We start from the raw sequence: 13,774 nt of genomic DNA, 5'->3' as shown, positions 1-13,774 counted from the left end.
TATATATATATATATATATATATATATATATATATATATATATATATATATTATTTGGTTTATGATATTTGGTAATTTATTTGTTAGGGAAAAAATATTTGGTAAGTTGTTGGAAATATTGAATATAACTTATATAGGTGAGAATTTGTCTATTTCACGAGTAAGTAATTATCTGATGAGTTATTTACTCAATAAGGTGATAATCGGTTGACTTGAGGTGTAATTTTGTGATAAGTTATTTCATTTAATATCTCAATATCAATTATGAATTATACCAAATCAACTGTAAAATAAAAAATTCTTATTGAGTAAACCAATTCTACAAATTTGTATAATTTTTTTTAAACTATTTGAAATTTCATTAAATAATTTCAAATCAACTTATAATAAGTTTTTAAAACTCATCGTTGATATTGAATTATTAAGCAGAATAGTTTATCATATAAGTTAAAGTTGTGGTTGCCTACTCAAGTATATACTTATGGTTAGTCTTTGACCCGTTTATTTTTTTGTTGACGAATGCTTTGTTGTTATCTAAAGCAAAATCATCTTGTTCTTAAGTTATAACTTAATTGACAAATGTCGATATTGATAAGTTGAATGTCTTGTCCCGAGTTCGAACTCGAAATCTTTTAACTGTGTAAATTAACTTACAGTTGTGTGAGTTAATTATGATAAAATTTACCATATGTTCTAAGACCCAAAAAAAAAAAAAAAGCTAAAGATTCTCAAGTTGTCCCTATTTTTTATGCTATTGATCAATAAATCTAGTGTTTTCTTCTCCTATATCTTATAATATTATTTTCAACCTATATATATCTTTATAGGAAAATCAGATTATATATATTGAAATTTTTCCAAAACAAAAGTTTCCGAAATAGTTCTAATTTACTTATTTTCTCAAAATTATTACTATAATAAATGTTCTAGATTTTCTTAAAAAGTACATGGTAAAACATGGAGAAATTTTCTGGTTACTCTAAATTTTAAACCAAATCATCATAATATTTTTTAAATCAATATTATTCCAACACAATTTAATTCGTATAAATAAATCAACAACAAATTAAATATAAAATTAATTTTGTTTTATTAAATAAATCAACTTTAATTCCTTCCAACTTGTATTGTAAATATATTAACTTCAAAGTTCTACCAATCTTAAATATTCAACAGTTATTATTGTTAATAATATGAATTCTTTACAATTTTAAAATCAAGACGAATGTTTTTAATTGATTTCAATAGCAAAATAAAAACTCTAACACTTTCAAGTGATTCAAAATTTAAAATCAAACCAAATGAATATTTTTTTAACTTTTTGAGCATGAAAATCAATATTTTTACTTTGGATGAAATCAATTTATGTGCTCTATATATTAAAAAAAAACTGAATTTTAAAATATTATAACTATTCAAGACAATATTTTTATTTTTATTTTTATTGACAACAATATCTACAATATTATTTTAAAACAAACGATTATAGTAATGACAACAATCTAAAGATTCCCACTAAAGTCAAATTAAAATTGAAAAGAAATATTTTATTTAAAATTAAAACTTTAAATATAAGACATATAATTTAACAATCAAATTTACAACAAGTTAATATTTAAGTAAGCAAATAATTAAAATAATTTCATATCAATTTAAATTAACATTAACAAAATGTAACAATTTTTGACATACAACTAATCAATAAAAAAATTGTAGCTTCTAACTTTTTCACACAAAGCAAGAATGCATAAATTTTTTACACACATCAATAAATCAAATAAAATTCAAAAAAATTATAAGACAATTTTTCTAGAAGTTCTTGGTTACTCATGTAACTTCAAATGTACCACGTAAAATTGTTAAGCAACAATCAACATATACATTTATAGAAAAATATACAGCACATAACATAATAATATTTCGTAAAAATAAAAATAATACACAAATAAACACAATTGATATTTAATTAACATCGAACCGACACTTGATCCATTCGACATGATTGAACATAGATGCTCTAATATTACTTTGTAATAATTGATATAGGGTGAAATTATTATTATTATTATTATTATTATTATTATTATTATTATTATTATTATTATTATTATTATTATTATTATTATTATTATTATTATTATTATTATATATTTGAAATTCATGTAGAGTATTTAATGTGAAGCAAATATTTTATGAGGCTAGTCAATTCAAACCGCTCACCACATTCACCATTTTTATACATCAATATTTTTTATTATCTATATATAAATAAGCTTGAGCTTTAGACCTAAAGTGGGGTATTTTCCAGGGCCTTCTTGCTCTTCCTTTTGTGAGAACATCTTCTATTGACAACAAAACATATTAAAGACAATAAAGGTGAACTCTCATTCTTTTCCTCATTGATTCTCAGTGCACTTTTTTTATCCTTTCATACATAAAATAGTCTAAATAATCCATCCTCTTTCCTCTTTTATAAGAAATGAAAGTTTTAAAAATTGCCTATAAGCTTTGTTTGATAAATTAGTGTTATTCATAAGTAAATTTCAATGGTAGTTCTACATATGAATAATTTGTGCATGTTACTTTTTGTGATATGTAAAAGAGATTCTAGACCCAAATATAATTTTGACATTTTTTATCTCAAATGTATTGTATACTTTACTTTTACATAAATACATTAAAAAAAATTGACTTCATTTATATCAATTTTAACAAAAATAATTTTATAATTATAATATTATTAATTTTAATTTTGACCTCCACACTAGCTATTTGGACATAAAGTGTAAGTAGAAAAATATTATTTTAGTTCATATAATTATAATATTTTTAATTTTGTAATTTTTTTAATTCGAAATTAGTCTCTTGAAATTCAAAAACTATTGTGTTTAATCTCTAACATTATACATGACCAATAAAATCACACTATATAGTTCAATGAACTCACATTATAGACTAAAAATAATAATTTTTAAATATACAGAGACTTAATACAAATAAAAAATTTACAGAGATTTAATCCAGATAAAAAAATTTACAGAAACTAAAAAAAGAGAAACACTATAACCAAAAAGAATAAAATCATATTTTAGAAAACATTTAAATCTAAAGTGTATTATGCTTTCATCATTGAATTTTGTTTCTTTTTTGTTTGCTTAAAACTAAAGGGTGGTATTTTTAATATGTACTCTTGGATCTCCTTTAAATTGTTGGGATTGGCTCCAAAGAATTGGTCATGAAAATCAATTTGAAATTAACTTTATAGCGCTATTAGTATCTATTTATTTTCTAAGTATGATAGTGATTGGTATCGGTAGATTATGCATGTATTTTAAAAAAAAAAAGATTATGCATATATTAATTGGTCAACATGCCTCCAAAAAAAGTTGTATCTTAGTCAACAACAATTAAGGAGTTTGACTTTATCTTTTTCTAAAAATTAGTTTGGTTAAATTAATAACAATATTATGTAAATACTTTACTCTTTTCATGTTTCTAGTTAATCCTTGAAAATTTAATTACTATTTTTATTTTTCATGCAATTTAACTATTAATCTTATATACATTATTTTATAAATACCTTAAATGTTTTTAGGCTTTATCCCTTTTAATGTAGGATATTAATTTTTCTTAATACTTCACACAATATTATAGTGGTCTAAATCAATAGGTTCTGATAATATATTATATTTTTATATTAAGTATGTTGAATTCAATCTTATAGAAACTAATTTTAAAATGACAAATATTACTATTAAAAACTATTCTTGAGTTTTATCTTTTTATTAATAACGTGTGACATCAATTTTTGGCAATAACTATATTTTTTCAAGCTCATGAAAACATACCTAATATCTAGTTATGGATAAGCCTTTCTACATGATGTTACTTGTTTTCCATACAGTGTTCTATATACTTATTTTACTCAATCAATGTATTCAATCCTAAATCATTCACATGCTGGTTTATTTAAATATCCATTTAATTACTATGCATCAATACAATGTATCAAATTACATTTCATCAATAAATGTGTACGCATCGATTTTTTTTTAAAGTGAGTTTTTATTTTTTATTTTTTTTTAATTAATTGTAAACATACAATAATAATAAAAACTGTACATACATTGAATCATTCTCACAAATCTCAATGTAGATATTTATACATATATTTTGAAAAATAATATTATAATCTAAATATACTATATATAAAAGTTTGATGTATCTTATTTTTCTTCCAATTTTATTATTTATTTAAATTATTTTACTTACCATTTTATCATTCTCTATTTTACTTAAATATAAATTTTAAAAATATCTATATATATATACAATACTAAATTTACTGACAAAAAAATACTAAATTTTAAGGTGACTTATTTTGTTTCAATTTTATCTTTTATTTAAACTATTTCATTTACAATTTTATATTCTATTGTCAATCAAATAAATTGACTTTTTATTGATAAAAATGAGAAGACATTAAACTAAAAAATATTCTAACATGACAATACTGTAAAATATGATTGGATGTACGAGTAAATTTTTTTAATCATTCCATGAAAAGTTATTAAAATACTCTTCAATCCATGAAAATTAATTTTAATTTGCCTTATTAATTATTATATATATTATGCCATATATATCACACAATCTATGAATTACATATCTTTATACAAGAACAAAAATTGGCAGGACAATAGTAGTAAAAATGTCAATGGAAAATCTAAGAGAGGAGATGTTGAAGAAGAAATTTATAGATTCATATGAGAATGATGAAAATGAAGAATCATCACTAAGAAAAAGGGTATGGGAAGAAAGCAAGAAGATTTGGAAGGTAGCTGGGCCAGCAACATTTACAAGGCTATCAACATTTGGAATTTTTATAATAAGTCAAGCTTTCATTGGTCATATTGGTTCAACTGAACTTGCTGCATATGCACTTGTCACATCTGTTCTAAATAAGTTTGTCATTGGTATATTGGTAAGTCTACTTTTTTTCTTTCTCATACTTTTTTGTGAATTGTGTTAGATTATTTTAGACAAAATTAAATTAGAGGTTATTTAACTTGATTTAAAGTTTTAAATAGGTGTTTATTTATTTTTTTTTCAAATTAGTCTTTTTTTTTTTTTTTTATAAATGTTTACACCATTAAAACAAGTTTTATTTTTAGTCCCCTTACAACTTTGTGTAAATCATTATTCAATGATATGTTATAAAAAATGTTTTACAACTCGGTATCACAATTAAACTCTCGTTGATAATAACGTGGACACAAACTTAGAAAAACACAAAAAATTATGTTAATTTTGATGATTAGATATTTTAACAGTCATTATGATATAATTTAGATATTATCTTTATGAATTCAATATATAATTTACCTTTTTGAATAATCAGGATTTTTTGTAACATACATAGAGAGTAAATCGTTAAGGTAGTCTTTGAAATTGTAGATTGTTTCAACCTAGTTCCTCACACATTAACAATTTTTTAAAATGATCCGTGAAATTGCAAATGTTATTCAAGTTCATCATTCTATTTGAATTTGTTAGTAAATGTATCCTTGACATTATTCACTTAGTTTCAATTTTATTTATGATATTACAAATTTAAGTCATTTTAGTCTATACAAATATCAACGGATAAACAAATCTTTATCAAAATTTTGTAATTTTAAAGATTATATATTTTAAAATATCGATAATATGAGTAACTAAGTTAATACAATCCCACAATTTCAAGAACTAATTTGGATATTTACTTCATACATCAATAAAAATAACGTTTATTCTAATATTTTTGACGTATTTAAATATAAAGAACAAATTTAAAATGTAAAATTGACAAAATTAACATACACACAAATCTATTTCAAACTTTAAATTAAGTTAAAATGGTCCTATGTAGTTTTGCTATTATTATTATTATTATTATTATTATTATTATTATTATTATTATTATTATTATTATAATTTAAATGGATGAAAATTGTGAAATGCAGCTTGGTATGGCAAGTGCATTGGAAACACTATGTGGACAAGCATATGGAGCAAAACAATATGACATGCTTGGAGTGTATCTACAAAGATCATGGATAGTATTACTTTTCACATCAATTTTACTTCTTCCTCTTTACCTATTTATCGCTCCAATTTTTGAAGCATTAGGACAAGAAAAAGAAATAGCAAAAGTAGCAGAAACAATTTCACTTTGGTCAATAGGTATTAGTTTATCATATAGTGTTTCATCCACTTGCCAAACATTCTTGCAAGCACAAAGCAAAAATATGATTATTGCTTACTTAGCTGCATTTACTATTGCAATTCACCTTTTCATGTCATGGCTTTTGATTGTTAAGTATGATTTTGGATTAAATGGTGCAATGATATCAACATTATTGGGATTATGGTTACCAAATTTTGGTCAACTATTTTTTATTATGACTAAATGTCATGATACTTGGAAAGGTTTCACACTTTTGGCATTCAAAGATCTTTGGCCTGTTGTCAAGCTTTCTGTCTCTTCTGGTGTTATGTTGTGGTAAGAATTTAATTAACTAATTTTTATTTTATTTTTAAGGATATGTTTATTTTGTAAAAATATTTTTTTCTTTATTTTTTAAATGTATTCATTTTAACTTAATAAGATGTGAAGATAAAATGTTAACTTCGTATTATACATTTTTGAAAATAATGAAAACAATTCTTATATTAGATTTAGACTATTGTTTATTGTATCTTAAAAGTTTATAGTTACAAATTAAATGATTGCATTCAAATAGTTCATTAGTTTCAATTAAGAACGAATCACTTGGAAAAATCTATTTTTGATTGAAATATTTTTTTTATCGAATTTTACTTATCTTCCAACCAAATTATCAAGGTTTCTTCCATCGTAACCAAAAAGTTAAAAAAAAAAATTATAGGCACACTTTTAAATTATGTTGATAATTTCATAATTTATTGTTGATTTCATACTTAATTGAATCAGTTTTATTATTTTGTAAATGAAAATGACTAAAGAAATTTATGTGATTATATAAAGCTATATATGGTTCCTAATTTTACAGCCTTGAGACATGGTACAATGGAATTTTGGTTCTTCTAACTGGAAACATGGAAAATGCTGAGGTTGTCCTTGGTGCTCTCTCCATATGGTAATTCTCTATCTCATTCTTCTACTTATCATAGTTTGATTTATATTTTCATACAAAAAAATATAGTGCATGTTTGAATTACCCTGCATTTGATAGAACTCTAGTTTACTACCATAATTTTATCAAATCAATCGTAAATCTGTGATTTTAAATATATATTTTGAATTGAATCACGATAAAATTGATAAAATTAATGTGACACTGTAATTTTTTTAAAATTCCAAAGTATAATTTTTATTAATAATTGTGACACACCGTAATTTTATATATTCAGAGTCAATTCAAACATGCACATAGTTCTTAGTTTGGTAATTAATGTTGTAATTGGTATGAAATTATTTGGTTTTCAGCATAAACATCAGTGGATGGGAAATGATGATATCCCTTGGCTTTTTTGCTGCAGCTTGGTAGGTGATTTGTTATAATAATCATTCATCACAATATATCAATGTTTGTATATATAATATATATATTTATTTATTTGGAATAATTTGCAGTGTTAGGGTGTCCAATGAGCTAGGAAGAGGGAATTCAAGAGATGCAAAATTTTCCATTGTGATAACAACTCTCACATCATTTGCAATTGGATTGATTCTTTTCTTTGTCTTTCTATTCTTGAACAAAAGAATTGCTTACATTTTCACTTCAAATCTTGATGTGGCTCATGCTGTTGGAGATTTATCACCTTTGCTTGCATTTTCCATCTTATTGAATAGTATTCAACCTGTGCTCTCTGGTAATTATTTATTCTTAATTTAGAAATTGTTCACTTGCTATATTATTATTTTGTTGAGAGAAATTTAATAATAATTAATATTAATATTAATATAAATAGGAGTTGCTGTTGGAGCTGGATGGCAAAGTATTGTGGCATATGTAAACATAGGTTGTTATTACCTAATTGGTATTCCTGTTGGAGTTCTCATTGGTATCATTTTCAATTTGCAAGTCAAGGTAATTAATTCATTTCACTTTTGTACCCCCCTTAATTACTAATATCATCATTAAATAATTACTTAGTCTCTTTTATAGGGTGTTTGGATGGGTATGTTGTTTGGAACATTTGTTCAAACCGTAGTGCTTATTATCATCACTTGTAAAACTGATTGGAACAAACAGGTAATTCACTTTCATTTTTCATTTCTTCAAGTTATTTTTGTAGTTTTGTTGAAGCAAATTTAAATATTTATTTGGACTTTTGCAGGTAGAGATAGCCCAAAAGAACATTGACAAATGGTCTAAGATCAATACCCAAGAATCAAAAGATAGCAAAACAAATTTCTAAGAGTTGTTTTTTCTCCTTTTATTTTAATCATTTATTCCGTCAAAGCACTCAATCGATATATCATTAGTAATTTTACATTATCAATAATTATAATTAATAAAAAATTCACTACAATCCACTCAAACGATTGAGCAAAGTGACTCTTAATAGCTAACCAATATGTAGATTGATTGATCTCCCTAATATATAAGTAACTGATGCTCTCTAATACGAGCACTGAAGAATATAAATAATCTCTTGGAGTAGAAGTTGGATATGCATATTTGTAGACGATTTTTCGAGAATCATATTAACCACAACTATAGAGTCTAATTCAAAATATAATTGAAGTAGGATTTAATTATCGTGCAAGCTTGATGTCCAACGTTAAAGTCCAAAGTTTAGCCCACACTACATAACAAGAACCAATTATACTATAAAAACATTTGACAAATTTATCATTTGTATCATGAATAAGTACACCCCATATAGACTACTAAAAGAAGCTCTAAGAGATCATCCACATTTATTTTGAACCAACCTTTGGAGTTTGTGTCATACAACAACTACTTCCTGATTAGCCGAGGAGTGTTAAAGTTTCTACTGAAGAAGAACTTTATCAATGAATTTAACTTGATTGAGAATCTAAAAAAGCAAAGTTTTTTTCGAATGAGAAAGACCGAAAAAACACTAGACTATTGTGATCCTTTCAAATATCGTACACAACCATACCAAAGAAGGAACTCCAATATAATTGAACTTGATCAACGTCATTGGTAAACAAATTCCAATCTAACCAATTATATACTAGTGATCCAGTTTAATTAAACTTATTCTAGTGATTCAGTTTAATCAGATCATTTCAAAAATCCTTAACTTCATCATAACCTCGGTCTATCAAACAATATAGCGTCAATGTAATTCGGATCCCAAGATTTCATGGTCTATCAAACAATATAAACTATTGTTAAAAAAAACAACATAAATAATTTGAACTATTGAATAGATTGGTCATGAATCAATTTTACTGTCGTCAGTCCAATTCATATTTGATAACTATTTTAAAATAATCTTTAGCTTGTACCCAATGGTGCATTTATCGCCTATATTCATAAATTTGGTCATAGAATTAAAATAAATTATTTAAAATAGCAATTGTGAATAAATAATCAATTAAATAAATTTTAGGGACTAAATATGAGAAGAGAAAATAATAACTTGAGATATTTTAAAAATAGATGGTGGTATCAAGATAATGTTTCTTTTTTTAGCAGATGAATAAACGTGAGATTCCGAATTCAATCCAAACATGATATTTAATTTATAATTTCAACATTTGTCGGTGGAGTTAAACCATACAGATATCAAGACAATATATTTTATCAAATGCTATAACAAATATTTGATTTGGTTTGATTTATGATGGAAAAATAAAATCTAAACCAATAAAAAAATAGTCAATTTGACTTTGTTGAAATTTTACAATCTTTGAACCAAAGCAAACTGAGGAGAACAGATTTGTTTGGCTCAATAAAGATATTTAAAAACTTTACAAAATTTACTTTTTCGTAAACACTCAATTTTTTATACTATAAAAAAATACATAAGCTAATAAGAATATGATAAAACCGAATATTTTCTCTTCTTTAAAGCAAAATAAATCCAATTATTTAATTTCCTTAATAAATATTAAAGATGAATTGTAGTCGAAAGATGGTATCAATTTATGAACCTGTTTTTTTTTTTTATTTACTTAAAAACAAAAATATTTTAAAATTTTATTTTTGATTGGTTCAACTTTTGGAAGTAATTAAATCTAAACAAAAACAACAATCTGATTATAATGAATAATTAATAGCTTCTGATAAATAATTTGATAATAATGTGGTAAATAAGATATGTTAAAATATAATTTTATAATTGTAAACAAACACAAATTAGTTTTTATTTTGCATAAAAATATATAAAAATGATAATAAGAAATGTAAATTAATTTATGCAAAAGAGGTTCTATCTTGACCTCATATACACTTGCGAATAATATGCTTACAACACACTATTTCCAGCACATTTCTATTAGTTGAAATTCCTAAGTCCCACCAAATTTACCAAGGACTCATATGATTTAGTGTGACTTATACGAAAGTCGCTCCAAAAAAACACTTGTTATATATGATTGAATTTTAATTTCTAACGCAGACAAGGACAAAGGTAAAACCAAACATTAATGTACCTTGTCTTGAGGAGGGGACTTGTCTGCGTACCTCATACCAAGGCTTTCATGCAAAACCCAACCAACCCAAATGACAACATATCCTGTCAAGAAAGATTAGATACTACTTCCAGTATAGTAGTATACCAAGGATAACAGTGATCAGTGAAATGAAAAATCATCTCAGAATTCATCTATAAGATCTGCCTAGCACCAGCTACTAATGTTCATGCTAATATGCATCTTCAAGAAGACAGAGGACCACACACATGATGCACCATAACAAGAGTATTCAGTTCTTCGTAAAAACTAGTGAGGGCCCCAGCAGTTCATTCTGGTTCTTTCCTTTAAAGAACGGTCTAGTATTGGCTAATGGCATCAGAACCTACGACTCATTCAAGAGTGCGGTAGAAGAGGGCAACACTACAGAATTCATGCGGTATCTAATTCTCTAATGATATACACATATTACACAGCCTCCAAGAAAATCCTATGCATACAGCAATTTACTAAAGGAACTTACAACATCGGTTACAGCGATTTTAGCTGTTCGTCTTTAAACAATACTCACTGCCTAGGTGCCTGTGACGGCGGTGTTGATGGATGGGTTTGCCCATAAAATCCAGCGCCAGGTGGCCTGTAAAATCCTCCAGCTGACGAATGTTGTTGCTGCTGCGCTTGCTGAGCCTGTGATTGAGGTGATTGTGATGGCTGAGTGTTGGGCCTAGTTAACCCCATTGCCACATGTGGAGGCAAAGGAGGTGGAGGTGGAGGTTGTAGGTTGTTTGATCCATATCCATAAGGAATTCCCCCGACCATCAATCCGGTAGAATGAACATACTGATTTGATAGTGGATTCATCTGTGAATGATGGGGTGGGAGCACTGAACCAAATGCACCTTGTAATTGATTGGTTTGTGACACAGATTGCATGGTTGGTGGTGTCAGTGGCACATTTGCCACAGAAGGTTGTTGTTGTAAAGTGGCGAAAAAAGAAGAGCTCCCGGGATCAGAATTGTTGACATCAGAAACAGGCCTTTGCTGTTCAAGTTTGGATCTTTTCTCCGGATGAAAACCAGGTGGTATTGAAGAAAATCCAGTAGAGTTTAAACTACCATTCTTTGAGGCAGCTTCTTCAGCAACAAGGGAAGAAAGAACAGATGTAAGCATGAGAGCTGAGGATGAAGAGGCAGCAAGCTTAGCAGCAACGGCAGCAGCTGCTGCTTTCTTATCTTCTTCAGTAGTTTGGAGAGGAGCAAATGACATAGTAGGTTGGGTAAAAGAAGGCTGAGAAGGGGTACTATTTGGTTGAGCAGATGGAATATTTTGTTCCAGCACCCTTGTGGCTTCTGGTGCTTGGCTAAACCTCTTCCTGATACTAGCTACTCGCTCAATCTGGTCTTGTGCAGCCTGCAAAACATTAAAAATCATCACAAATCTTGTTTAGCAAATGTAGAATTGGGGAAAATTATGTGAGTATTATTTCAAAAGTAATGAGAGTACAATCACTAAACTTTTTAATGGATTATAACACTTCCTCTCAAGAGGCTGAACAAATATTATCATTCCCCAACTTGTAAGTTGATTGAACCTTTCAGTTGGTAAGCTCTTTGTTAACACATTTGTCAGTTAATGCCTAGAAGAAATGTAGGGTATAGTTAGTTATCAATCCACATCCAGCTTCTCTTTCTCAATGCGTTTTGTCCTATCATGCAGCACGGGATTATAAGCAATAATGCCGACTAATTTATTGTTACAGAACAACTTCATATTTATCTTCAAAACCTCTAGCACAATTTCAATCCACAATAGCTCACAAATTCCTTGTACCATAACTCTAAATTCTCCCTTAGTACTCAAGTAAGCCAATACATTCTGCTTCATGCTCCTCCAAGTGACAAGGTTCCTGCATAGGAATGTGCAATAGCCAAAAATTGATCTTTTATCAATCATTGAACCTGCATAATTAGTGTAAGTATAAGCCTCCATAATCAAACTTACACCTCCTTTGAATAGGAGTCCTCTCTCTAGAATAGCATTGAGATATTGCAACACACGCTCTACAGCTTCCAGGGGTCTCACCATTGGATCATGCATGAACTAGCTCACAAAACTGATTGCATATGTTAAATCTAGTCTGCTGTGAGCCAAGTAAATTAACTTCCCCACTAATCTCTGGTACTGAGCTTTGTCAACCTTAGCACTTCCCTCTTCATAGTTCATCCTGTGATTTTGCTCGACGGCAACACTTGCAGGTTAACATCCAAATTTGCATGTTTCCTGCAAAAGATCCAGCACATACGTCCACTGAGCGAGAAAAAAATGCCTTGTTGTGAGTGAGTAGGCCACTTTAATTCCCAAGAAATGTTTAAGTACACCAATGTCCATCATCTCAAACTCTATAGATAGTTTCTCCAAGAACCATTGTCTCTCAACCATGTAATAATGATATTGTCGACACAAACAAGAACAATTAGTTTTCCTCTCTGTAAATGTTTCAAGAGAAGAGAATGATCTCATTGACTTTGCTTGTAGGCTAGGTCCCCATTGCTTTTGTGAATCTTCCGAAACACGCATAGGAATAGTACTTTTGCCCATATAAGGTCTTCCTAAATCTCCACACTTGGTTTGTTCCACTTGTGGTTCCAATTCTCGCGGGAATCTCCATATACATCTCGTCTTCTAAGTCTCCATGTAAGAAAGCATTTTTAACATCACATTGGTGTAGGTCCCAACCAAAATGGGCAACAAGAGAGAGTAAATGTGCAATGTTCACCTTGGCCTCAGAAGCAAATGTCTCCTTATTATTGGTGTCATAGGCTTGAGTATATCCCTTTGGTACTAGTCTTGCATTGTATCGATCTAAGGGGTCGTCAAATTTATGCTTCTTGCAATAATTTTATGGCCTCTTATGATATGGTTCATCAATCATCTTTTCCTCACACCCCACAATAGAATGGTATTTGCAAAAAGAAAATATTGTCATATTATTGAACTGCATGTACTCTATTGATTCATGTAAATGCATCTCCAAAATTTTGGAGCGATACAATTCTTATTGCTGGTTATTTGATCAACAGAACACATTTTTCTTCTCTAGACAACAAAGTACCTCACTCTACTATTTCTTGATGAACA

At 27.7% G+C, this 13,774-nt stretch overlaps 2 protein-coding genes across 4 annotated transcripts in view; one reads left to right on the top strand and one right to left on the bottom strand.

Annotated features, from left to right (window-relative positions):
* Positions 1–6,005: 6,005 nt before the first annotated feature.
* Positions 6,006–8,445, top strand: LOC101495061 (protein DETOXIFICATION 21-like). The gene is made up of 7 exons (XM_027331794.2): positions 6,006–6,544; positions 7,074–7,160; positions 7,511–7,567; positions 7,658–7,896; positions 7,996–8,114; positions 8,193–8,279; positions 8,365–8,445. The coding sequence occupies exons 1-7, from the start codon at positions 6,012–6,014 to the stop codon at positions 8,443–8,445; spliced, it is 1,203 nt and encodes a 400-aa protein (XP_027187595.1). The 5' UTR covers positions 6,006–6,011.
* A 1,955-nt stretch (positions 8,446–10,400) lies between these two features.
* Positions 10,401–13,774, bottom strand: part of LOC101515382 (uncharacterized) — a 17,045-nt gene continuing 13,671 nt past the window's right edge. For all 3 annotated transcript variants that reach the window (XM_004489584.4, XM_004489585.4, XM_027331793.2), the window contains one exon: positions 10,401–12,046. In XM_004489584.4, the coding sequence (XP_004489641.1) occupies positions 11,204–12,046 (843 nt within the window). In that variant the 3' untranslated portion in view covers positions 10,401–11,203. The remainder of the gene's footprint in view (positions 12,047–13,774) is intronic.

Source organism: Cicer arietinum, chromosome 2, assembly GCF_000331145.2.
Source record: "Cicer arietinum cultivar CDC Frontier isolate Library 1 chromosome 2, Cicar.CDCFrontier_v2.0, whole genome shotgun sequence".
NCBI lineage: Eukaryota > Viridiplantae > Streptophyta > Magnoliopsida > Fabales > Fabaceae > Cicer > Cicer arietinum.
Note: the sequence above shows the minus strand (reverse complement) of the source record. Positions and strands in the feature narration are given on the sequence as shown.